This window comes from Dermacentor albipictus, chromosome 5 (genome assembly GCF_038994185.2).
Source record: "Dermacentor albipictus isolate Rhodes 1998 colony chromosome 5, USDA_Dalb.pri_finalv2, whole genome shotgun sequence".
Lineage (NCBI taxonomy): Eukaryota > Metazoa > Arthropoda > Arachnida > Ixodida > Ixodidae > Dermacentor > Dermacentor albipictus.
The window spans coordinates 66,666,616-66,693,688 of NC_091825.1; the positions used below are offsets into that span (position 1 = coordinate 66,666,616).

General features: G+C 44.8%; 1 protein-coding gene across 1 annotated transcript in view; it reads left to right on the top strand.

Moving 5' to 3' along the window:
- The first annotated feature begins 2,938 nt into the window (after window positions 1-2,938).
- The window catches only part of LOC135896400 (astacin-like metalloprotease toxin 4), a 38,825-nt gene continuing 14,690 nt past the window's right edge, over window positions 2,939-27,073 (top strand). The window contains exons 1-3 of the mRNA XM_070539611.1: window positions 2,939-2,982; window positions 4,397-4,469; window positions 26,803-26,923. Coding sequence (XP_070395712.1) covers window positions 26,838-26,923 — 86 coding nt within the window. The 5' untranslated portion in view covers window positions 2,939-2,982; window positions 4,397-4,469; window positions 26,803-26,837. The remainder of the gene's footprint in view (window positions 2,983-4,396; window positions 4,470-26,802; window positions 26,924-27,073) is intronic.

Below are 27,073 nucleotides of genomic sequence, written 5' to 3' on the forward strand. Positions count from 1 at the left end.
CGTGACTAACGCGAGAATTTTCCAGGTGTGCGAGAGCACTCTGAACCCCTGCAGCATGCTCTCGACCGGATGTGTCACATTTTAATGTCGCTGGCCTATGAGAGATATTAGACTACTCGCTTATATAGCTGCAGGCATTGCTGATGTTGGCCAGGTAAGGCGTTGCAGAAGCCCTGTTCGCTCGACATAAGTGAAAGTCCTTCGTGAATATCATATATCTATCTGTCTCTGCAGCAAAGTGCCATTCCATGACCTTCTTGCTTCAAGACGTAAAACCTCCTACTCGGAACAGGACCCGCATCATGAGTTTGTCAGCGGTGAAAAATTTTACTCTGATGCTACTGGCTACAGCGGCGTGGAATGCAGAGTCTGCTCCGACTCCTGAATTGCCCCTTTCCGATATACACGAAGGTAAATCGGTGGCGCAGAAATATGTTCGACTTTCCTCACTTTTTGATACTTGTATGAATTCCCTCAGCGTCTTTGATGTAATGAATTAAGTGTTTATTCACTGTGCAATGAATATTTTACAGAAATTACGACAAAAATACTTTGATGAGCGTTTGCACATACCCTCTGACAATAAAAGTGGCGTGTTTTGGCGTATTATTCAGATAATGCGAGAAGAAAGATTGGAACTGTGCGCTCTAGCATGTATTTTCAGATAGCAGTTTTGGCACAGCCATTTAATCTATTAACACCGACACCCCGGCCTAAACTTGGTGAAGAACGCCTTCACTATATTCTGCCATCTCTTCTTAATGGTTATAGTCTCATTGATTTTGTTTTGTTTTCTTGTTCGCGCGAGGAGGTTCTTACTATGTGTGTAAATAACATGGCTTGAGTTTACTTGTGTGCACGTATTGCTGTTTTGTGTATGCTTTAGTGATCACTTGTTATACTTATCTGTTGGTTTATTTTTTGTACAAGTTCCAGTACTGCGTCCCTGCTGAATTTTAGGTTTGTAGACTTCTCAAGCTACCCTGGTGTAGCTTTTTTCTGCAACCCCTCCATCTGTGTTGTAAGATGGGAAAATAAAATTGAAATTGAAATTCAAACGTGCTTGAGCACCTCACCGGGTTTATCGTCGCAAAGTACGCGGAATCAGTGAAACGCTGCATATTGAAGAAAGCATTCGAAACTGCGCGCACGCTTTAGGCACACGGGAACGTGGTGGGAGTATGTTCTGTGCCATGCTGTCTCTCGTTTCTGCGCGAAATGAACTGCGGGAATACAGAGCAAACGAAGCTATCAGCTCCCCTTGCGCCTAGACATTGTACAACTCGGAGATCGATTTCACGGTAGGGCGTTCGCAGTAGCGCGCAGCCACGCCAAACGCGGCCACCGCCGGAGCAGAGCAGCCCCCGCGAAGCGTGTCGCGGGGTGAAATACGCAGTGCCACCCTTCCTCACCACCTTCCTCCCTTGCGCGCTCGAGATCGAGCCAATCTCCTCGAGTCATCCTCGCATGCTTGCACTCGCACCCACAGCATAGCGTGCGAAGCCACGCTGTTATCGCACTTGGACTTTATGCGAAACATCACGGTGACGTTGACGAGGGAAATGCACCTGGAATGCACACATAATTGCCATCGCATTAAAAATTATTGGAGGATAACAATAATATAAGCGAGTGTTGTGGTACGGATGGGATGGCAGGGTTAAATCTTGTTAAGGTCGATTGGAAGGGCCCACGTAATCGGACATATCAGGAAGGGGACGCAGCGTGAAACGGTTTGGAGGCACCCGATGAAGCCCTTCCAACGGATGCAGCACACCTTCTAATTGTGGAGTTGTTTGGTGCTTCTGGGCTATATCGCGTTCACTCGGCGTACTGACTCGGTGATTATGTGCGAATTTAGTTAATCAGTGATGTACAGGCATCACTTGGAGGCTACTACTGGGTTAATAATTTTGCATTGCGCGAATAAATCCGTTCTGAATGAAAATGTCTGATCCAATCCCGTATGTGAAGGTTCTCGGCCAGCGAAGATGTGCTTTCACCAGATGCGATGGGCCGATGTGGCGTGGCGTTGAACGATGGAGAGATGAATTACAAGAAATTATGGACAGCAATACAACTGAATTTAAAGTACCTAAGTAAAAGGTACAGTATAATAAGCATCCTAACTGTGCGTGGTTTGCTCTTGCCACGAACCGCTGCGTCGTGCCTAGCCTAAGCCCGACGCCCTTGTGCACATTGACGTGGGGGTTCACAACACCGCTTATCGTGTTCACGCTGCTCTACGGCAGTCCTAACTATGAGAACGTTCCCGTAGCACTATCACAACACAGATAAAATCATTGCTAGGCGTATTTACACATGAAGCAGTAGTGACATCATTCACTGAGATCAGTTGCCATTTACTAGCAACTGCAGCTCATGCAACAATGGTGTTTACTGGGAAACGCATGCGGTGACCGCTACGTATACTTCACATTGTTCGAAGGCCCCTTATCATGAATCAAGTGGATTTGGCACATATTTCGCAATTTATTGAAACAAAAACTTGAGTATGTCTTGCATACGTAATTCTAACGCACACGGAGACGTCTCGCTTCTGTTCCTGGAATGGTTATCTGACGACGGAGGTGAAGAAACATCGGGATCCAATAATTATACAGTCAACGGAAAGGAGTACACACATCTGTTCTGGAAGCTTACCTGAATAATGGCCCAAAACGTTGTATATAGAAGCTTGTCAACGACGTCTGTCGATACGTAATGCAGTTAACGGTGCAAGCTTCACTTGCACAGACAAAGGATGCGCCTGTCTTTCGCCGAAAAAGGTATGTGTCCGAAGGAAACTTTCTCACTTCTAAAAAGCTGCTTGCCTATCGCGAAATACTTGTTTTAATGATAGCAATTCTCTTGCCATAACACTATTTATTATTGACCCGCCTTTTGCACACAGGTGTTCGTGCGATGGAAGCTGGGAGCTTTCAAGGGGACATCGTCAATAAAGGACGCCACGAGATTGGCGTGAGTCTATTTATTTTACAGAACAATTGATAAACAGTCAAACCAGAACGTTCGTCTTCATTATTTCGTGTGCGTTAAATATTTCCTCAGCGGCTTGGCTACTTCTAATTTAATTAATGGTGCTACATATTATAAAGATGAATATATTTTACACAAGTACTATTCTTCAATCCGCGCTGTGTAGGTGGTCGGACAGCGAAGCTGTAAACGACAAGTACAAGGATAACCAATTGCGACATAGGCTGCAATAATTCACGTGGTGACTTTACTTAATCATTAGCCTGAGACGTTTTCACCGCCTGTGACTTGGCTTGCGCCGCTACTTGGCGCAGGCAAAAAGAGTGCACAAGAGAGAAGAGAAATTCGCCGTGTCTAATATGCCCGCTGCTCTTCAGGAGTCTTCACACACCTGGCCTTCCCACAGCACTCTCACAAGACAAATCACTTGGTTGGCGGGTTCTACTTTTACGTACGAAGGTGTAGTTGCATCACTCCCTGCTTCGTATGGTACACTCAAGCTGCCGTCGACGCGGCAGCCTGGACAACGCTAATTTTTACCGGAAATGAAGACGGAGTCCGCCACCTGCTTCGCATTGCATGTAGGCGCAGGAGCATATTATGAATTATGTGGTTTGGATGCTTCTTTGGGCTTGTCCTTTATTTAACCATAATCTGTTCTTTACGTTGTATGCGTGATTACAAATAACATATGCGCTGTCCGCTTCGCTTTTATGAGTGCTTGTAGCCTCTGCCTTTGGGGGTATGAGCCATTGCAATTGGGGTTTGAGCTATTGATGATGATAGTTGTCTGTCGACGTAACGTCACGAAGAAATTCCGAGATCCTAGCCATAGACAGGTTCGCTGTAAAAAAAAAAAAAAAAAAAAAAAACTGGTAAGTCGCTATGCACACTTTTAGGCAAAGTTACACCCTTTGGCTTGCCCCTTCTGCCACACAAGAATAATCGTTATCTGCCTTGATGCGTTTCCTTTCTTTAACGCTGTGAGCCCGGAACTTTCCACAAACGAATGGCACGCGCGTTATCAGAAGGGGCACTCCAAAGGGTGTAAACTGTTCTACGCTGATAACGCGCGTGCCGTTCGTTACTGGAAAGTACCGGGCTCGCAGCGTTAAAGAAAAAAAAACGCATCAAGGCAGATAACGATTATTGTTGTGTGGCATAAGGCGCAAGCCAAAGGGTGTATCTTTCCCTAAGAGTGCATATGACATGGTGGTACGTGCTTTGTAGCCTTTATGTATACCAACTTGGTGTACTTACGTGTTGGTACATACATACTCAATATGTTTCGCTGAGAAATTAGCTGATTTAAACGCTTATGTTGAGGTTATCGACACCAGAAATAAATTTTCTGTTCGACGCAATGGGAACGCATGAAACTATCAAATCTGCGCAGCGGACTGGAACCACTGATGATAGGCTTTTGTGGCCTGGAGGAGTCGTACCGTACATCATCGATTCTACACTTGGTGAGTGAGTTCCATCATCCTCTGTACATGCCATAAAACCTAAGCAACTATTAGCATATTCATGTGGTGACATTAGTATCAAGTGTTTACGTCACTGAAATATTCTTTATTAATAAGAAAGGGCATTCGTTTTACATGATATGAGATTTACATTTGACCACAGAATAATAGCGGCTATTCCATTTACGAGAAAACGGAGAACAGATCAAATGCAATGTCGGAATCTAGATGACGCGAGACTTGCTTGAGTTAGTGGTGTAGCAGTGGTGGAGGATCAAAAGCGCAATACTTCGTCGTCTTTATATTGGTTGTGTAAGGTGTCTTTCTCAGGATGACAGGGGGCGATGTAGCATGTGCACAGAAAAATCCTCATATGGTATGTACAGTGATTTAAGTACAACATATGTGCGAATATATATATCCCTGTGCGTGCATGCGTGTGGCATGTATGTGTATGTGTGTGTGCGCGTGCGTGCGTGTGTGCGTGCGTGCGTGTGTGTGCGTGCGTGCATGCGTGCGTGTGTGTGTGTGTGTCAAAAAAGGTGGTACCGCGGACTCAGCAAGCTAACCATGCACTTGGTTAAAAATGTAGCTCTGGTCAACAACGGCCCGCGAATATGCCACTGCGAACCAGAAACACGCGACGCATACTAAGGTACATGCGTACACTTGCCTCAAGCGGCTCTCACGCAAAAAGGGCCTAGCCACCTTGCAGGCGAAAACAGACACACAACCATTCTCTTTGAAACGCAATTTTACTCTCTCTCAACAACACGTGCTACCGTACACCGCCAGGGTGGTAAGACGCGGGGCTCGAGGTGGAGGGTGATGCCTGCGGTCAGCGAAGGGGGTCACACCAGAGGTGGCAGCGAAGCTGCAGGCATGCAGCCCGCGGCTTGCGGCACTGTATCCTCAATGTCTTCGACGCATCTCGGTTTCCGAGAAAAACAGGGCCTGGCTCCTGACTCCTGACTTCCATGCTCCTAACTTCCGAGACGCTCTGCTTGAAGTGGTGAATACTTCAGGTAATGTAGGTGTCAAACAGTATCAAAAGAACCATGTATGTATGGATGGTTACTTGCGCTAGTAGTGTGGCAAGACAGACTCTTGTCGCCTGTGGTGAGCTCCATTGTAAAGGGCTGAAGTGCATGGTGATACATCCGGAGACTAAAAACATGAAGCTGAAATTACTATGACTTCCACCTCACTTTGAACCACGAGGCGTTAAAGCGGTGCTCCATGCCTATGGTCAAGTAAAGTCGGTGGATAGAGAAGTATGGAGATGCACTGGTATGGAACAGTGGGTGACACCAAACCGGGAGGTTTCCTTGGGGCTAAAGGATACTACCACCGTAAGCTCAATACCGCACATTATGTCAATTTATGGACACCAGTGCCTCGTACTTATCCAAGGTAGGCCTCCGCTGTGCCTTCGTTGCAAGCGTGTGGGACACGTTCGTCCACAATACTGAACACCGATATGTTTGCAGTGCCACCGATTTGGTCACTCAGAGGACGCCTGCGCGTCCACCTACGCCAATAAGTTTCGTTCTGGGCAATATAGCGCAGACGAGCCACAACTGGACCTTCTCATTGATTCTACAGGAGTAGTGGACGGCACCGGAGTGAATACAGGTGGCATTAGGGACGAGGACCAGGAGTCCTTGAAGCCAATGCCGAATGGTCACAACAGCTCAAGTAACACTAGCGAAGCTACAGGCGACGATGACTCAGTTTGCCCACCTGGCCTAGCAAGCCTTAAAGAAAAGTCCCTTGATGACAAGGAAAAAGAAGAAGAAGAGGCGATGGACATAAGTCAGGCAAGGAAACGGCCGGCACCATGCAACGACGAAGCAACGGGAAGTGCAGTACAGGCGCCCGAGAAAGTGTCTCCTAGTACTCAACGAGCTCCTTCTCCTGGTGGTAATGTGCCGCGTCGGTTTTATCAGCGTAGTAAGGAGAGTGCCACGAAGAAGTCCAAAGGAAGCCAGACCACATATTTACCTGTGGCAAAGGGTGATGAAACACAAAAGCTTTAGGGGAGCAAAATGGATACTGCCTTCACCCTCCCCTTATGTGTAGCGAAACTCAACGTACGTGGGCTGAGGAATATAAGGTGAGGAATATAAGATATCGTCTGCTGGTGATGTCAACCTTGCGCTGCTAACTTTTCAACCAGATTACGAGGCGTTTATTAGCGAAGCATGTGGTGCTTCCGCTGGTTGCTTTTTGTTAGTCAGAAAGCAGTTAAATCATTCTTCATAGTCGCTACATGGTGATGACGAACTTAAATCTCTGATGTCACACGAACTTAAATGCTGTGACCTCTCTTTTGGTTCCCGTAAATGGCGGTTTATTTGCGTTTGTGCTTCCTCAAAAGGGAGTGACAGGAAGGCTTTCTTCCTCTCATTTGCTCCGCTCCTACATACTGAGAGAGGTTTGCTACTGTCGGGAGACTTCAACTATGTTTGTCACTCCAGGGATTACTCACACCTAACTAACTGTTATGATGGAAGTGCTACTTTCCTGCATCAGTTAACGGAAGATCAGAAACTAATAGACGTTGGAGCCTACACACGTTCTTGGGTGCGGTTCACGCACTTTCAAGGCGTCTCCCACGCTCCACTTGGTCGTGTGTATGTTTCGACTAATCTCTGATGTCACACGCTCAACCACGCCTTAAAGCCTGTATTTTTCACAGATCACTGCTTAGTAGCTGTTTCATGAGGTCCCCGAAAATTTCGCAAGCTTGCTCCAAATTGGGAACTGTGGAAACTTAATACACCACTTTTACGAGAGGAATGTTTTGTAAACAAAGTGAAAGAATTAGTGCTAGAAATAACACAATGTCAACAGCTTCCATTGTTTGCTCAATGGGAAATGTTGAAAATTGAGTAAAAAATGAGGCAACTGTCATTTCATGTGAGCTGTCTCAAAGAAAAAAAAAACTGAAAAGCATTACTTTCATGGTCTACTTCACAAGCTGCACGCTTTTGAAAGCCAGGAACCATGGTTGTATAATGAAATAATACAGTTCGCGCACAAATACAGAAATATGAGATGGAAGTGTACAAAGGAGCAATGGTGCGTTCACGCACAACTCGCTTCACAGAGGAGCAGCCGACAAAAAGGACTCTCAGTGATGAAAATCAATACGCGCTTTCCACGCAACTACTGGAAATTGAGTCTGGTGGGTCTATATACACAGAAACGTCCCAAATAATAACCCTATTGGAAGCTCATTTTAAAGATCTTTTCACTGCAGCTAAACCTTAGAATGTATATGAAGGAAAAGCTGATCAGTTTATTTTGCTTATACCACACTTAGAAGAAGATGATGGACTATGCGTTGATGGGCGAATAACTCCAGAAGAAATTAATTTTGCCGTCGAAACGCTGCACAAAATCAAGACGCCTGGCCCTGTTGGCCTTAGTGCTGAATTTTATATAACATTTCAGGAATTCCTGTGTCCTTTTCTTGAGCAGCTTTTTGAGGACGCCTATGAATATGGTGAGCTTCCTCCATCTTTCTATCAAGGCAACACAATCTTAATAACAAAGAGCACTAATAATGAAGTAATAAAGAAGGTAAACGGATATAGGCCGATATCGTTATGTAACGTCCATTCCAAATATTTGCAAAAGTACTGGATGATAGATTGCATACAGTCATTACCAAATTAGTAGGTGATCATCAAACATGTGGAATTCGAGGCCGCTCTACACAGACAAATGTTCATATCGCACGTTCAGTCCTTGAATGCGCAGAGGGTAGTTCAGGTCAAGTAGCTCTTCTCCAGATTGACCTCGCCAAAGCCTTTGATAAGGCTGAACACATTTTTTTGTTCAAATTACTGCGACATATTCAGTTAGGGGTTTGTTGCACTTTGTTTTAAGCATTGCACTACAAAGTTAATTGTGAACCGTGTCCTCTCAGATATAATACAGGTACAGTCATCTGTTCGTCAGGGTTGTCCGCTCTCGCCTTTACTCTTCGCAATCTACTTAGAACCGCTTTGCTTAAGCGTGCTTTGCGGGGCGAGCATTAAAGGATACAGACATGCTGATAAGGAAATTAAAGTGCTAGCTTATGCAGATAACATCGCCTTCTTTTGCGTCAGTAACCCAAGCTTCACGAAGGCAATAAACGCTACCCTGCGTTTCTGTGAGACTGCAGGAGCTAGCGTATCTTTTCACAAAGGTAGAGGCTTTTGGCTAGGCATGTGGGCGCTCACTCCCTTTGTATTCGCGAATATTCATTGGAATCAGTCTCCGTTGCGATATCTTGGTGTGCCTCTCGATAACTTCCGTAACAGTGGACCTCATTGGACATCCACGATAACCGCTATCCGTCGAAACGTGACAAGCTAAGACATGCAATACAGCTCTCGCTTCTAAGCTTCTTTATGCTCTGCCGGTCTTGCACTGCTCACGTGTCCATGTCTAAGCATTTCATAGAATATTTGCATGTTTTATTTGGCATTCATCATGGTAAGCCACGTCAAGAGACAACGTTTTTCTTCCGCTAGAAAAGGGAGGCCAGGGTGCTGCGCATTTGTTTGTGCGACAATTGGTCATGCGCTTATTTTACCTTAAAAATGTCCGTCATCCATTCCTTCTCGCAGTTAATCGAGCACGTCTTGGGTCACACCTCCCTTTTCTTTTTGTCGCGACAAGCATTGCTCAAACACTACCGTTATGGGGCTTCGTAAGGGAACTTGGGTGCTATGCAGGATGCGTCGAGTTTGGCGAAACTCGGGATCTTCACGAGCTCTGGCGACACCCCAAGATGAAAGCACGAATGGTACCGAGACACAGTTTATCTTTCGACAAGCCTCCAGTTTCATTGGTTTATCTAGATTCACTCTGGCTGGCTATCATTCCTTGGGCGTTGCCTTCTGGGCGGTCGACAAACTGGGGCTCACGTGATCATACCGTCGGTGCATGGCCGTGCCTTCTTTCACTTGTTTGTCGTTCCACCGAGTGCATTACATGCAGAAGCAAGTTGTAAAACAAATGCATTTAGTACAATATTATTAGTTACTTTAACGTGGTTTAGAAGCATTTTGAAGCTTACGAGATGTGCACTGAATGCGTCTTAGACTAATTTGTAATTTAGTACGCTTCGCATTATACCATGAGGGAGCGCTGTAGTGGCGTCATCACATCCATTCACCGGGCAAGCATGGCGGCTAAGCATCAGAGAGGCCCAGTGTAAACAAACCCGTACAACGAGCTTGCAGTGCGCGACGTAGTGATCAGGCTCGACGAAGGCCACTATTTCTTGGATAGTTCTGTTCCTCCGTGGGCAATCTTCCCGTGCACCCGGTAAGACTGCCAATAGCTTCGGCGATTTTACAGATCGCAACGCGCACCTACTGTTCACGGCGAAGTGCTGAAGAAACAACTTGTCCGGTGCTGCTTCTGCGAGTGCGCTGAGTTCCTCCACTCTGCGTGACTGCGAGCGTCACGAACATTACATAGTGTGGGCAAAAGGTAGACATCCTATATAGCTACGATGCGACGAGGTGGTACCGACGATGGATCTCGCTACCAACACAGTGAAGGAGACTTAGACAAACTGCAGATAAGTATATTTCTACTGTTTCATATTTAGCATAATAAGAGTGCACGGATTAAGTCACTTTCGTAGTAACGAACTGAATGTCCAGCAGTTTAAAGAAGGCAGTGAGAACCAATGAGTGTTCGTGCTTTTACGTGCAAGTGGGCCCGCGAAAATATAGAATAGATGAAGGTAACCTTCACTAACTTGGTGAGGCAACAGAAATTCATGAGTGACATTAAGCTAGAAAATTTATGGAAGAGTATCTTTATCCAAGTGAAATATCAATAGCAAGTACTGATATAAAGCAGGAAACTTATACAAAAATTTCATGGGTTGAACAGCACATGGAAGGCATTACCGAATCGTGATCGCCACGTTACCGATATCCTTGAAAAAAGTCTAGAATCATTGCATTGCACCGGTTATGCAATATGGGACATAAACCTGGAGGTTAACAAAGAAACTTGAGATGTCAAGGACGGTGTAGAAAGCGAAGTAACAAAAATTGTTGCAGATACCATTAAGGCAGGAAGACAGTGGCGTAGTAAACCGTGGCAACTGATATGCTAGTTGAGATTAAAAAAGAAAGGAATCGGCAGGCAGGCCATGCACGTATTCGATCACTTGTTGCCAATTCATATCAGGTGATTACATAAGCATTACAGAATGAATGTCAAGGAGAGAGAACTACAGCCAAGGATGGTAGAAAATTGCGTAATGGGACAAGAATATGATGTTTGTAGGCATAGGATGCAATCAGCTCGTATAAGACGGGAGTGTAGGGTGAGGCATTTGCTTTGCAGCGAACAAAAATAGGCTTGTACTGCTGACAGTAGAGACTCGTGAAGATGCAGGGCCACCTCAGCTGCTGGCACACTAATAAACATGACAATTGGCTCTGAAAAAGAAAACCCCAGTTTTGAAAAATAAAGCAATGTTGTCCCAACGCATTGTTTTACTAAGCATACTACTCTAGAGGCTTCCACATTTAAGGGCACTTAGTACTAATAGTGCAACGAGCATTTTTCTTTGTAAATAATGGTTTGTATGTGGCTGATTCATTCCAATACACTTTTTTGCAGCAAAACATTCTGCTGCTGGAGCCACTCAACCGCCTGGTGGCAGTAGGCGAGCGCCAGGCACGTGCTCTTTAGAGTGTGGCAAAGGTCCAGAGGGCTGCTCCGCAACAGTAGTATCGGTGCCCTCACTGCTGTCCTGTCGAGCCCACAGAAGGCACCTTATAAAGGAGCTTTCAGTTTAATATTTTGTTTATTATTCAAGAACATGAATAAAATTATTGCAGTAAACATTGTGCTGTGCATATTAGGAGACTTATAACATGCACTTTGTGTCCCTTCAAAGACAACCTGGGCCACTCTTGGACCATGTAAATAAAAAATACACTAATGCAGCATACACGTCATCATGCTGTTTGTTCTTTCTATGTGCAAGAATACAGTGCGTGTTCATTAGCCACAAGATGAACGGTGTGTGTAATTCACAATGAAGAAAGGAAACAGCAGGAGTTTAATAATGCTATCACCTATAGACTGTGCATATGACTGCAACACTCCCCGATTCAAATGTGCCATTACATGCATGTTCGATACCACATATTCTTTAACATTGTCTTATAATTGCATGTACCATATTTCACACATCTTAAGCCCTTGCATAGCACACTTCTGATGTATCCATTTCATAGGCCAAATAATTGTACACTTTGTCCTTTTGTGTTGTATGAAAAGCAGCATCCTTTACAGTCGGATAAAACTTCAGAAGACAGGAGAGGCCCCACCCAGATGACCAAAGCGCAGCAACCGATTGCCTACACGTCTAAAGAAATAGTCCCTCTCCAATGAGCAATATTAGTCTGGCTGGTGGCACGATATCAGTCTCGAGTGCGTGCCCATTGGTGCAGGCTTGTGTTCACCTGCCTTAAAGTGCAGATTCCGCAGCCTCCTAAAGTTGCATCCGACTAAAGAAACACGTAATGCCTTGCACCAGTTGCATAGACTTCTGCAATTTGATAGCACACAATGATCAGGAGCAGAAATCTATAAAGGCATCCAAGCAAACCTGGCTGACCACACTTCCATTATGAGGGGCTGAAAAAGGTCTCGCCAAATATTCCCATGACGTCCTTGAAAAAGAGGTGGTGTTTGGCACTTCTTTAGAATCAAAAACAGATTACACTGAATGTTGTGTAGCACGTCAAAACAAACTGAGCTTGGTTATTTGCACAGCATGTAATGGGAGGTCGAGCTTCACATAGGAAACAAACTGCTCTGTCCAGTAGAATTTTGAGGCCGGTATGGCACCTATTATGGCACCGGTATGGCACCTATTATGTCAACAGTGTCTATATACAAATTACACTTTTCACAGGCCATTGATTTCACCATTATTTTTGTGTGATGGTTCTTTCAATCAGCGCTTGTATTACATGAGCAGTTGGATTTGAAAGCAAAGCTTTGTTTGCAAACCTTCCGACTTCCATAAGTGTGTGGCAAGGCACTGGCATGTTGTCGAATAGCTCACACTTCCTCGGTCCTGCACCAAAGAAGCCCAATGCTCTATTTTAAGTTGGATCGCACAACAAGTCAACGGCAGACAAAGAAGTTTAACACACAGAGCAAAGCATTCTGCTGTGTGTATTTCTCTTTGTGTCCCGTCGAATTGTTGTGCAATTAAACTTCAAGCTTCTATACCAATACACCGTCTTCAACTTCACCAATGCTCTAGTTATTAGGCCACAATGGTGCACATCTTTGAAATTTCCCAACACAAATTTGTTCTCCGAAAAATCACAAATATTAAATTTTGCAGCACAGCTGTATGTATGAACGTGCCATATTCTTTACCACTAAACTCACAAGAATCAAAGAGGCAAGCATTAACCAGCCTTGCTGCTGCCGTTACCATTATCATCATGACACCAATGGAAAGACAGTGCCACGTTTCAGTAAAGGGAGTGCTGGAGGGAAAGGTGTGACAGCGAGGGCTTACAATAAAAATAACAGTTACAAGACATGTTCAATGCCAATATATGCTGCATGTCGCTCAGCCTACTTTGGCAATGCGGCAAGTGTTTACTCGTTTCGGCATATCACGTTTTGTGTAATCGTTGCTCTAAACCTGTACAAATGGTCTATTTGCTCTGCAAGTTTTATTTTTATCATGGTAGGTTGAAGACCCACTTTTCATTGGCATCTGCACCACATTTCTTCCGATATGCAATAATGCCTTGGTGGTTCATGACATCTTCACGTACAGAGAGTTCTGCAGAGTATCGGATGTGCATTGTTCTAATGCTCAAGAATTAGAGCCCCATTATGAGACGAAAATATACAATTTATCCATCCAGAATAACGCCGCCCCCCCCCCCAAAAAAAATAGAAGATGCACTGAACCTCTGGCACATGCATCGACAGTGAACAGAGCAAACAATCTGAAGTATTTTCTTCATGCAAGCCAACACACTAAGATTCTCAATGCATTTTCATTTCGCCACAAATGCATAGGCACAACCGGCTTGGCGCAACATCCACATCTCGCGCTGCAACAAATTGTGCAATGCCTCGCTGTTTCATAGTGCGGCCGATAGATTACGCATGACCAAAATTCAGCATTGTGCATACTTAGTAACTTCGCCAATGAAGAACCCCAAGTTGTTTATGAGATTAGGATTCATAGGTTACTTCACACAATTAGTGATATCCATTTATCTATTTATACTTAACCCCTTTCCCAAGAAAGTGAGCCATTTGGAAGGCACCCTGACAGATAAGTAGAACAATCGACAAAAAGTGATCAACCAGCGAAAAAGTCTGTTAATCACAGTAACGCTGACATTGAAGGCGCCTTAATTCCTACGTACGTTCCGTCGACACACCCGACTACGTTCGTAATGTTCCCACGAAGTGGGAAGCATTCTTTTATATATGCCCGCTCCGCCGCAGTATTCTGGAAAGCTAGCCACCGCTTACGCACTGCCGCATCGATAAGCGCGTCATACACATCTCTGACACAGTGGCTAACAGTAGTTTGATGGCGTCCGATGTAACGCTCGGCGCCGACGCTTCCCTGAAAACTCCCAGTCCCGTAGAAACGGAGGGCACAGATGACTTGCTCTACGACGGTGAGCGAATGAAGCCCGCCACGCTGTCTCCGCAGACGAGTCTTCGCCTAGCTCTGAACAGGCAGCACACTGATGTCTTCGACAGGCGAAAATGACGCTGAAACTCCCCGTCGGTCATGCAGGTGAACGGGTCCGGACGGTCATACTGACGCTTGCTGCCGCTGGATGCAATGAAACAGGCTGCTGCTGCCGCCGCCATGTTCCCGAGTTGAACTCGGAGGGTGTTTCGCGATGTACGAGTTTAGCACGAGTTCGCCTGTCAATCAAAACCAGAGGTCACGCCCCGCGCGAGGCATGTAACTATTGCGCGCGCACCCACTACAGTTGGGCCACGCCCAACTTATCTTCCGGCAACAGCGACGCGGTGTCGAGCTGAGAGGCATCAACAATCTTGACCGCCGACATAAATCACGCACAACGCACTGTCATCGGTGATGTACTGAGCCCCACGATCGAAAACAAAGCGTTGACTGTCGCTGGCATACATCCTCTCGGGCTGAGATGGCCGCACAACACGGTTTCACTGCCTGCATTGCGGCGCGTAGCGCACAGTAAATAATTATCGGCACGTCACTGTAGGTGCTTGCAAGGCGTCGAGGCGTCGAGGGGGACGACGATGCTGAGGAGTGCTTATTGCCGCAGTCGTTTCAGATGGCTGCTCTGTCATCGGTGATGAAACGGAGCCACAACGTCGTGAACACAATCAGCGTCCGAGAATCGCTCGCTCTTCTAGGCCCAGTGCAATGGCATTTCTTCATCACAAGCACTGCGCACTCAACAGTTCCAACACCTCTCTCCGTTCGAAATCTGATTTCATAAATGCACACAAGAGCCCTCACCGGCCAGAATGCGAGTGCTGCGGTGTCGTTACGATATCCATCTGCGATCGCTGCTGGCTCCAGCCGAGGTAATCCGCAAGCACCTTCGACTGCACAACACACTCATATACTGCGTACATGCGCTCAGACGCGCCTTCACTGGGCAAGCGATGACAAGCGATGAATTCTGTCGCTGGGGAAGCACGCACGTTTGGCATTGTATCGCAGAGGCTTCGCGCACAAAGATAAACTGGTACATTTTCACTGGACTGCGTCACTACGCACTCTAAAATAACATACCGCCATTTTACAGCGACAGCTGTTGTGTCGTTTTTAGTCGCTAAAGCGGGGACCTTAAAGCCTAGTGAAGCGCCTGCAATGAATAGCCGTACCGCGGCGCTGCGTTTCTATTCCCCTAATAGAGAAAGAGTGGCCATGACCCTCCATGGATCATGACCGACTTTATTGAGAATAGCACTGCAGCGCCCCTAGGCGACTTATCACCGTGTGAACGCCCTCGTGCGTGCGACCCGCTTCAATGTACCGCTTCTAAGCTTTCGCCTCCCTGTCGCCACTCACGGCAAGAAGTGCAAAATTTAATAATTTGCTCGATCTCCGTTTGTCATCACAAATTTCTAGCATTGAAAACGAAAAACAGATACCTAAAGAAATAAAAATGTGCGTTATTTTATTTGTCGTATTTTAACGTATTCGTTTGAGTGAAAGTGTAGGTGCAAGAATGCGCCGCATGTACCCCGTTCGCATTCGATGGAGGATAGATAGATAGCGCCCGAAAGATGAGGCACGCCCTTGACGCGCCCGGGAAAGGCGTGGCAAACGGCTCACGGCAAGTGTGCCGACAGACAGCGGGGCAGTCACGGTATCGCTAAGTTGCGATAATCCGTTGATAACAATACGCGGCGCTGGCGCGTTTCGTTGTGCAGCCTTCTGCGCTTGAAACGTGGAAGCAGCGTGCCGCGCAGGGTGCGCTCATGTTGTCATACGCGATTTCTTGACTACATATTTTTTTGCCTGCACCTTCGGCTCGTTCCGCTCTATCTCCGTTCACTGACTGCCGTCGAGCAAACTCGGGCAAAACTCGGGTGAACGAGAAACTCGACGCATCCTGCATAGCACCCCTTGTCAGCACTATTTCATACCTTAAAGTCAGATTCACCCATTAATATTTGGTTACCGTTTCCTGAACCTTTTCCCTGAACCTCTGTACCGAAAGCCGTACCCGTCTCTATTTGGTCAAGATGTTCTTCACCGTGTCTATACAATGTGCATTGCGACAGCAGAGAAAACCTTTTTCTTTAAGCTGCACACCTCCACACTTCCAGTTAAGACGTGGCTTCAGGAAAAAGGACTGTATGTACCCTGGAATACAAAATGTGGACTTTGCAATTAACCCGAGACAATAGAACATTTCTTTATACTTTCTCGTGACACATTTCATTTTTGGAACATTTTACAAAGAACTATAAAAAAAAAGACTTTCCTCTCATATGCAATGGTATCCGGTTCCTTCCTTTCAAAAAGACAGAGAGTAATACACCATACAATTTGTTTATGTAATAAGGACTTTATTCATTATGTAGAAATGGAATGATCGGCAGACATGCCGAGCCACCGCGCTCGACAAGGTCTATCTTCCGAGAAGAGACTGCTCAAGTCCGTACCGTGGTGGCTACATATGATCCCGTACCTGAATAGATTTCGCGTCTGGACGCTTGTGTTTGCTTGCCAGAATTTTGAACTGTCATTGGTCTGCATACTATGTATGCTCACCAATGCTATGTAGCCAATGCTATGCTCACCAATGCTACTATGTAGACCAATGACCAATGTAGCTAATATTGTATGAGTAGACACACTTGTTAACTTTTATTGCAATACTCCTATTCCTTGTATCACATTTCCTATTTTTCTTGTTTTGTATGCCTGTACCCACTCCCCTCTCCAATGCCAATGGCCCTGAGGGTACATGAAATAAATAAATAAATAAATAAATATGTGTGAATTTCTTTCATATGCAATGTAACTTTATTGGTTTGACACAACTGATAATTCCGTGCAATAAAGAAAAAAAAAGCAGGGATGTTAACGGGTCAAGAGACAGACATGTAGCTTGCTTAGGTGCATATATATACCCAGATGTCCAAGTCATCAATTCAGGCACACACGCCATCGCATATATATAGTGGACCAAGTTGGTGTGTACTCAGAAACATTGCACCCGATTAGTGGGATAAAGAGGGAAAGAAAGCTTCCCTTCACAGAAATCGGAAATACTGAACGGTTGGTCAATTCATTGACCCGACAGAAATGCATGAAAATTATAGCCTTCATATTAATTTCTGTGCCCATAAACATTCGAATCACTGTGAGCTCATTTGGTGTTTATATATACAGTGATGACAGCCGATTTCATGTTATAGTGTCTCATACGACATCTGTTGTGATTTGGATTTCTTACATACGAGTTCACTGACTTTCCTTTCCCATGCATTCTGTGTTGTATGTTCTACATTTATGTGACATGATCCATATATCGAAATTTAATTTGTATGTGCTTTGTGCCGTGAACTGTTTCAGTGCATTTACATCAACTGGCTTTATTACTTTTTTTTGGCGCCGTTCTTTCTTTTAGGTGCCAGCGTGCTATACCATATTTACTGTACTAGGTGTTTCTACAAAGTAACATATAAATATCACCGCATTGAAATGAAAACACTGTTCTTTCAGAGACATGCCGTCATTGCTAGCGATCAAGGGTTTACGGTTGATACGGGGTAAATACCCGCTATTTGCGAAAAATCTATTTAACTTTCAAGCGTTTAGTTTCAGCAGGCCCATCTTAACAGAACATTGAATCGAGCTCTCCGTGTAAGCCGCACCCACTTTTGAATCTGGAAAAATGCGATTACATGCGAAACTGTGGCACGAAGAATGTAGGCTACCAGAGCCCTCAATACCGAAACTGGGAGGCTGCCCCGAGCGCCAAACCGCGTCCCTTCAGGCGACGCTCTGCGCACGTCACCCGGCCGCGGCTAGAAATCGCGTTGAACCTTCGCGCTGCCGTCGGGAAACGTTGCGGGAACGGCTCGTTTACGGCTCTTCCTCCTCCGGTCCGACGGCGGACGTGATCTTGCAACTTGTACTTGTGCAAGCGGCAGGTCTTCCCAAATGAATTGCGGTGCTTGGCAAAACGTTTTGGAAATATGAGAGGAATGCCGTCAGCGCCGAGTCATCCAGTTAAGAATACGGCCTAGGCTCTGCAGGACACGCACAATTCCGGCCCACTTGCTAACTCTGTCACAAGATACGTTCGATTTCAATTGATATAAATGCGAAATTGTATGAGGGGGGCCTTTGTAGGGTGGGTGTTCCCTCTAGGATGTCGCTGCCTTTCTGCGTAAGTTTAAGGGGAAATAGGTTATAGGAAATGGGTACCATGAGAAAGAAAGCCCAGTCGAGAATGGCAGACAGCTGATTGGGGTGATGAAATTCGGAAATTTGTGGATGCTAGTTCGAATCGCTTGGCGTATGATGGGGGTAATTGTAGATCGCAGGGAGAAGCCTTCGTCCTGCAGCTTACATAAAATAGGCTGATCGTGATCTCCGAACAGCACACGGAATGTGGATCGAGTAAGTGGGAACTTATCCACAATAGCAGCATACTGCGCCACTGTGTGTGTGTGTGTGTGTGTGTGTGTGTGTGTGTGTGTGTGTGTGCGTGTGTGTGTGTGTGTCTGTGTGTGTGTGTCTGTGTGTGTGTGTGTGTGTGTGTGTGTTTTATGGTGGGGGAGACTTCGTTTGGTTCAAAATATCTATATTCGTATTTTACGTTCTTTTAAAACGCATGTCTTTCGCCTTACAAAAACTATTTTACACTTAGGTGTGCTGGACATCTAAAATGCCTAAGTTATTTTGGTAGTCACGTCAACCGGAAAGTGTCAAGCCCTGTCGCTGTGGCCAGATATGGAATCAAGCTTTCGTCACAAAATTGCTCTTCTGCTCGACTGAAGTCTTGCTTCTAACACTCTATTTGCATGTAGTGCATCCTAAAGTCAGTAAGGAAGACTCTGTAGCCCTCGTGCCCTCTTTTTTCTTGATGGTCAAGTGCTTTCTTCAGGGAACACCTCATGTCTGTCACGAACCTATTTTGCGAGTTTTTCTGTATTTTTAATGGGGAGAACGCAAGGAGTTAGACAAAAACCGCAAGTCGCATGGAAACCGCTGCCCTACAAGCTTTCTAAGACACCTAAGGGTCACACACGGGCCTATGTGTGTTTCCATGGGGACGCTACCGATTGACTCGCGGCAGGTAAAAAATAGCGACGTCAAATGGAACACAATGGTGTTGAAAAATGCTCTACAGTAATCTTATCCATGACAAAGGCTAATCCTGGAATGTGTCGATAAATCGAGCCGTTGGACACCACTTTATTTCTATTTTTCTGAGAACGCGATTTTACGACACTTTTGCACTTAAAAAGAAAGCTCAAGGTGTACGTGACCGAATTTTGTCAGCATGTTAATGAAGCGGACCGGCCTCGTGTTTGCGAGAGCGGCTTGGAGACGACAACGCCGACCCGTGCGGCGATTAGCGAGAGAGCTCGGGCTGCTCGCTGCTGCCAGGCTGCTGTTTATCTGCTGCTGCTCGCCTTTAATGAAACATCCTTACATTTGGTGGAGATTGCTGGAATCCCTCAAGTCCACCTGGAGCTGCGCAATCGTACGTTGCCCATCATCACCGTGACTGATATGACCTGCGCACTGACTGTACCCACGGCTGCCTCTGCAACTCTTTTGCGGGACGGGAGAGCATGAGGTCGAAGACTGGCTGTCCTCCTATGAACGTGTAAGTGCTCACAATATGTGGGACGTCCAGTCTAAACTGAATAACGTCATCTTTTACCTTGCTGACTTCGCCAGTCTGTGGTTTAAGAACCATGAATCTGACATTTCGAGTTGTTCCGCATTCAAGACACATTTCGCCGAAGTGGTTGGCCGTGCCGCCGTCGGCAAGCTACTCGGCGAACAGCGTCTACGCCAGCGAATACAGCAACCGGACGAGACTTTTCCAGCTATATTGAGGATGTCTTGGATCTCTGCAGCCGTGCTAATTCAACGATTGCGGAGGACGAGAAGATCAACCATATCCTGAAGGGTATTGAGGACGACGCGTTTCAAATGCTGCTGGCCAAGAGTCCAATCAGCGTCACCGTACTCTTGCTCAACCCGCGGTGGTTGCTCAGTGGCTATGGCGTTGGGCTGCTGAGCACGACGTCGCGGGATCCCATCCCGGCAATGGCGGCCGCATTTTGATGGGGGCGAAATGCGAAAACACCCGTGTACTTAGATTTAGGTGCACGTTAAACAACCACAGAGTTTCGACGAATTGCGCTGCCAACGTAACACCGCCAGCCAAAACGTCCCACAGGCTGACTCGGTCTCGGCCATTGCCACTGGCCACACCGATCCCTCTGCTCTCGTCCTTCAGCTGAATCATTTCATTCGCGAGGAAGTGGCCTGCCAGTTGTCGCTGATCCTTCACAGCCAGGAGCCTGCCCCAAGACTACCTCCGAGCAGCTCTCGGAAACACGAGGCGCGTCCGCTTCATTAAAAAATATTTGGTAGGGCCTCGTAAAACTTGGGAAGTAGAATGATTATTTCGAAGCTAATGGCATTTGAGTCAAAAAATAAAAAGCTTGCCGCAGTAGTGAACGCACTATGCAAGGAAAAAAAATTGCCCTTAAATTTTAGGTACCTAGATAGTTCTATAGCTCGATGTATAACGGGCCATTGTTCATTTTGCAAAATACGGAAGCTGTGTTATTAAGAGTTCAGAAAAAAACGAGGTATCTATGTTGCAAAATGTAAGAAAATTGGAAAAGGATTTTTAACTATAGTTAGTTTTATAGACAGCCAAACTGTAACTAACACGATATAAATAATTAAAAAGCGCTGACCTACCCCGCATGCCCAGCAGTAACGCCAAAAAAGTTTGGCGGGTTATCAATCCCCAGACATCCCCTATTGTAGGAATTTTGAAAGATGGTGAAATTTTACCTGATATTGACTGTGCCAAACTGTTTAACAATGCATTTTCATCTGTTTTCACTACCGAACCACATGTTCCTCTTCCTGCTTTCCCTGATGTTGTCATGGCTCCAATGCCGGATAATATTTTTTCACCACATGGAATATCCGCACTAATTGATAATCATAAATTATCTTCATCAGCTGGTGTTGACGATATCACGTCAAAGCTTTTAAAAAACACGAAGCGCCTCTCTCCCATGTATTTAACCCTGCTGTATTCCCAATCACTATCATCAGACAAGCTCCCTAACGAGTGGAAAAAGAGCAAGGTCGTTCCAGTCTACAAATCAGGTAACCGTAATTCACCCTTAAATTATCGTCCAATATCTATAACTAGTATCTCTTACAAAATAATCCAACACGTCATATACTCACACATTATCAATTTCCTAGACAGGAATAACTTTTTCCATCCGTCGCAACACGGCTTCCGTAAAGGCCTCTCATGTGACACTCAATTAGCTACATTTCTTCATGACCTACACTGAAATCTCGATACTAACACTGTGACCGATATCATATTTCTTGACTTTGCAAAGGCACTTCATAAAGTTGGTCAATGCTTATTATTAAAACTTTCTCGCCTGAAATTCCACCCCAATATCCTAACATGGACAAAAGAATTTATTTGTAACCGATCACAGTCCGTCAGTGTGAACACTACTACCTCAGAATTCCTTCCCGTAACATCAGGCGTACCCCAAGGTTCAGTCTTAGGTCCCTTCCTGTTCCTAATATACACTAAGGACCTTCCATTGCTTGTTTCCTCTCAGATTCGTATGTTTGCTGATGATTGAGTTGTCTATCGAGCTATCACTAATATCAATGACTGCATTTATCTCCGAAATGACCTGAACAACATTACAGCCTGGTGTGATCATTGGTTAACGGTCCTAAACAATAATAAATCTAAATATGTCTCAATTTCCCGCAGCCGTAATCAGCCTTAAATTTTTTACGCAATCAATGACATCCCAAGCGACACTGTAAACTGTATTAGGTACCTAGGTATTACGATCACGCATGATTTATACTGGTGCTCGCATATAACAAACATCATATCATCTGCTAACAAAACCTTGGGGTTTCTGAAACACAACCTCCGCAGTGCTCCTCAACAGGTAAAAATACTAGCATATAAAACACTCATTAGGGCAAAAACTCGAATACGCATCACCAATATGGCATCCTCAGCAGATTTACCTCATCAACACATACAGAACCGCGCCGTAAGATACATTCACTGGACATACTCAAATGATACCAGCGTATCACCATTAAAAGTAGAGTCTGGTTTGGACACACTAGCGCAGCGTCGCCACATCGCGAGCTTATCATTATTCCATAAATTCTACACCAGCTCGCTTCGCCAAGAACCTTACATTTTACCACCTTCACGCAGATCGCTGCGCACAGGTCACGCACTAAATGTTGCTCGCCGTAGTGCGCGCACTGTCCCCTGCTCGTCATCATTTTTTCATCCTACAGCTAAAGACTGGAACGGCCTTCCCCACCACATCGCTACCATCACCACCTCAACTGCCTTCGTGGAAGAAGTAACGAGTGTACTTTCTGTAAAATAACACAGTGGGCAACTTACTGTATTTTTTGTACCACCGACCCCTTATCTAATGCCCCGCAAGGGGTCCTTAAGGGAATAAAATGAAATCACATGAAAATGAAAGGAGATGAAGGCTCCCATTGAGTACGCATTCCACTGAAGTGGTCACCCATCCCTCATGTCATACCCGACACCGGGGCCTTTGAGGTAATAATAAATAAATAAATAAACAAAAAATAAATAAATAAATAAATAAATAAATAAATAAATAAATAAATAAAAATAAAAGGGTTGGTTATATACCGCACATTTCTCTATCACATGATTGATAGTGTGATTAAGCTCCATTGTTGGGTAGCCTTTACGGAATCCTCCATGGTTCTTTGGTTGACAGTAGTGTAAGGTGTTCCTGATTCTATTTGCTATCACCTTAGTAAATCCTTTGTAGGCAACGGACAGTAAACTGATCGGTCTAAAATGTTTCAAGTCTTTGGCGTCCTCTTTGTTATGGATTAGAATTGTGTTTTTCCAAGGTTCCGGTACGCTCGAGGTCATCAGGCATTGCGTATACAGGGTGGCCAGTTTTATAGAGCAATCTACCCACCATTCTTCAACAAATCTACTGTTACCTGTTGCTCACCAGCTGTCTTCCCCCTTTGCATAGCTCCCAAGGCTTTCTTTGCTTCTTCCGGCATTACTTGTGGGAATTCAATTTCCTACAGACTATTCTCTCTTCTATTATGGTCGTGGGTGCCACTGGTATTGTATAAATCTCTATAGAACACCTCATCAACTTGAGCTATCTCATCCATATTAGTAATGATATTGCCTTCTTTGTCTCTTGACGCATATATCTGATTCTTGCTTATTTTTTCACAGCTTTTAGGCTTCCTCCGTTTTTGAGAGCATGTTCAATTCTATCCATGTTATACTTCCTTAAGTCAGCTGTCTTACGCTTGTTGATGAACTTCGAAAGTTCTGCCAGTCAACTGCGTCCGCTTTTATACGCTATAGTGATCGAAGCTCCGACAGTAATCGTTCGAGCCCGCTTGTATTCCAGAAATTTCGATGCAATTCTGGTCGCACATGCAACGAGGTTACAAAAGCTTCGGTGACAGCAGAGCCATCGATGACATTCGTTAAACTTTCGATACATGCGGCCGCGTCTCACGCTGAGCGATAACATTTGTTAGACGGCGAAAAGCGGTCACTCGAGAAAGGTAAACAAGTAGACGTGTCAGTATGACACGTCATGGTTTTAATTTATTGAGTGGATGAACTGATTTGGAATCGTACAGTGTAACACTATCACCGTCAAGTGGTCTGTTCTTAGTATGAAAAAAAATCACTTTTGTATGAGAGATGACTATCGCTAATATCTTTTTGGACCTTTTCTGAAGTTCCATTTGTGTTTTGTTGGCATAATTGCTTGGTGCGCTTCATGGAGTTAGAAATATGTAATCCACAAGGCTTTAGGTTTAGGAAAACCATTTTGTGTGATAAGAGAACAGTAGACTTTTGTGAACTCGATGAACAAACTCAAAACATTATGTTTCTTTTCCTTTGACTTCAAGAACAATTGTGATCGTTTTAGTAGTGCTACATCTGCGGAAGGTGCATGTCAGTTAAAATTCTATGTTTTACTGCTAAAGTCCTTAAGTCTGGACAAAATCTTTTCTTCTAATCCCTTACCAAAAACAGGGTATCTGGAAAGAATGCCCGGATTGCCAAGCACATTTTTATTTGTTTTTTTGAATATAGCAAGAATTTTGGCAAAGTCCTTCCAACGAGGGCAGACTGCTTTCTCTAGGGCAAGATTGAAAATAAATTTTGCAGCAGGCGCGATTACCACAAGAGCATGTTATACTTGCACTATTTTTTATATTGTCCGCGTCGCATATGTAACTACCATTGGAATTGCTATGCAAATTTATTACTTCATTGGTATTAATAGGAGAAAAAAAGTGCAATCAACGTGGTTCTTCACGTATTCATAGTTATCTGAGTGGTCATGCATATCATATCCATTGACAAAATGTTCTCCACTGCAATATCGATGATTACCGCGTTATTCGATCTTCTGGAATATTCTACATGGATTTGCACATGATCTACTCAATATAGAAACTGATTTATAATATTCCACATAGAACCTATTTGGCCCCCACACGAAGAGGTTATTGTATTTGCAATTTTCTTCTTCAGTTCTAAAGTTTGTCGCACGTTGTGAACTCCTGAACTGTCCTGGTATCGTTGTAAGGAATAGAATTTCCGACGAGGAATTTTCTTTCGCCTTTTTGCGAAGCTTTTCATGACTGATTCATATTTACCTGTTTTTCTTTCTGCATTCAGTTTTGTACGAATATGAAGCATTTGATAAAGAGATCTTCGAATACCTTAATAACGCCACCTGTAGGCATTTTCGGGAGCGACAGTCTCATAAACACCATACTAGCCTGCCTCAGGAATTATTACGCTAAACCATGCTAAGCTTTGCAATGCTTTTTTGTGCGCTAAGGGTTCTTCACATTTATAGTGCGTATTTCAGAGTCGGCCATGATATTTCAATGAACGCGAATGCTGCTATATGCTCTCTAATATTCGTCAAGAATGTGCCAGAGATAACGAGAATGCATACCTTAAGCTGTACTTCCTTCCATAAATAGCAGTCAACGTTTTTGACGCTGGAGACGCACTCTCTCACTGGCTTCATTCGGACTAGGATATAGCTCGATATTTTTTGCTGCACTTGTCGCAACTGTTTTTACATAGGCTCAGTATTGAATGAAACAAGTTTTAATCATTGGAAACAAACACGCTGTGGCATACGGCTGCTAAATCGTTGTTTTGGATCACTTTTATTTTTGTTCTTCTTTTCGCGTTTTTTTTTTATTTGCAACCGGTCACGGGGATCCGCGCGTGCATGCTCGCGCGAGCGAGTGCTGTTGTCGATGCGAGCGAAGCGTAGACGGAACGCGGGGAGTGATAACTTTTCGTGAGCGAACTTCTTGCGGAGCTTCCACCGCGTTGACTGCTATGTATGGAATGGAGTATAGTGATTACAAGATCGATTTCTGATTTGACCAGTTCGGAAGCGCAGAAGTGGAGATCTTAAGCGGCGCGGGACGCGATCTGCATTGTAAGCATATGCGGATAGAAACTGCTTCAACGCTGCCGAAGGGAATATCGGTACGTCGTTGCTTGGACGTTGCTGTTTGTGAAGCGCTTAGGCGCCACCTAGCGTACGAAAAGCTTAGAAAATAGACGCTACATTCAGGATACACGCTGAAGCAGCGAGAACAGCCTGTGCTTCTGGGGAAATGCGGAAACGTGTCGAGCGTTCCCATAGGCGCGTCAGTGACTGCGTTTGTGTTCTCTTTGCTGTATAGTTAAAAGTTACGATGGGAGTCGCGCTTTCGCGAGTGGTACGAGTGATGCTGTACTAGAACTCCGACCGAAAAATGCCGAGCCTATGTCATGAAAACGTGCGGCCGTTGTTCAACGAAGACACCAAGAAGCACAGCAAGTTAGTTCAAGAGCTTGATCAAAGCGTCGACCTTCATCTTGCCAAGCCCTGTGGCTGGTTCGTTTTCACCGAGCGAAGCGCGTGCATCGACAATGGTCTTTCGCAACAAGTGTGCCACACTATCCGTAAAGTACCTTACCGACCATTTCAAAGACCACAAAGCCATTCTCATGGTTCTGCGCAGAGACCCCTTTTTCGGAATCGGGAGTTGATGGCATACGGTCGTCCCGTATGTCTGACATACTCCATATAAAGACAGCGCAAACAATAATTTCGAAAGTTTAGTCAGTGTTTGTCTCATCACTCCGCGCAAAAAAGGAACGTTGAAAAGAGGTTAAAAGGTTTAACATAATGCTAACACGTTACTATTGCATGCATACTCATTGATCTCCCTCATTATTTACGGTGAATAGAAAAGTTCATTTTATTTTTGTCGGTCTACGTACGCAAATCACTTGAAATAGAAGTTTGAGATAAGCTTGCCTTGTAAATTATTCTTGGCCTTGGGTGCTTTCGGGATATCCTGACTCATTGCAAAAAAAAGGGTAAAGCCAATTGAAACCAATTCTTAGTTCTAACCGGCGCAACCATACTGCTCTTTCTCTCACAGGCGCTCAATACTCTACCATAAAAATCAAGGATGCCATGCACCATATCGAGCAATCGACGTGCATACGCTTTGTTAAACGGACCAACGAGAAGGACTATGTCCGCATTGCAGAAAAAGAAGGGTAAGCGACAACATCGCATTGCTTTTTATTTCAGTTTAGATCAATCTGTCTTGAAAGCAACCAAACAAAAGACGTTTGCCCTGACTCATTGCTATTTTCAAAACTGAATTTATGACAAGATAAAATTTTGTAGTGATTCGCCTATCCTCC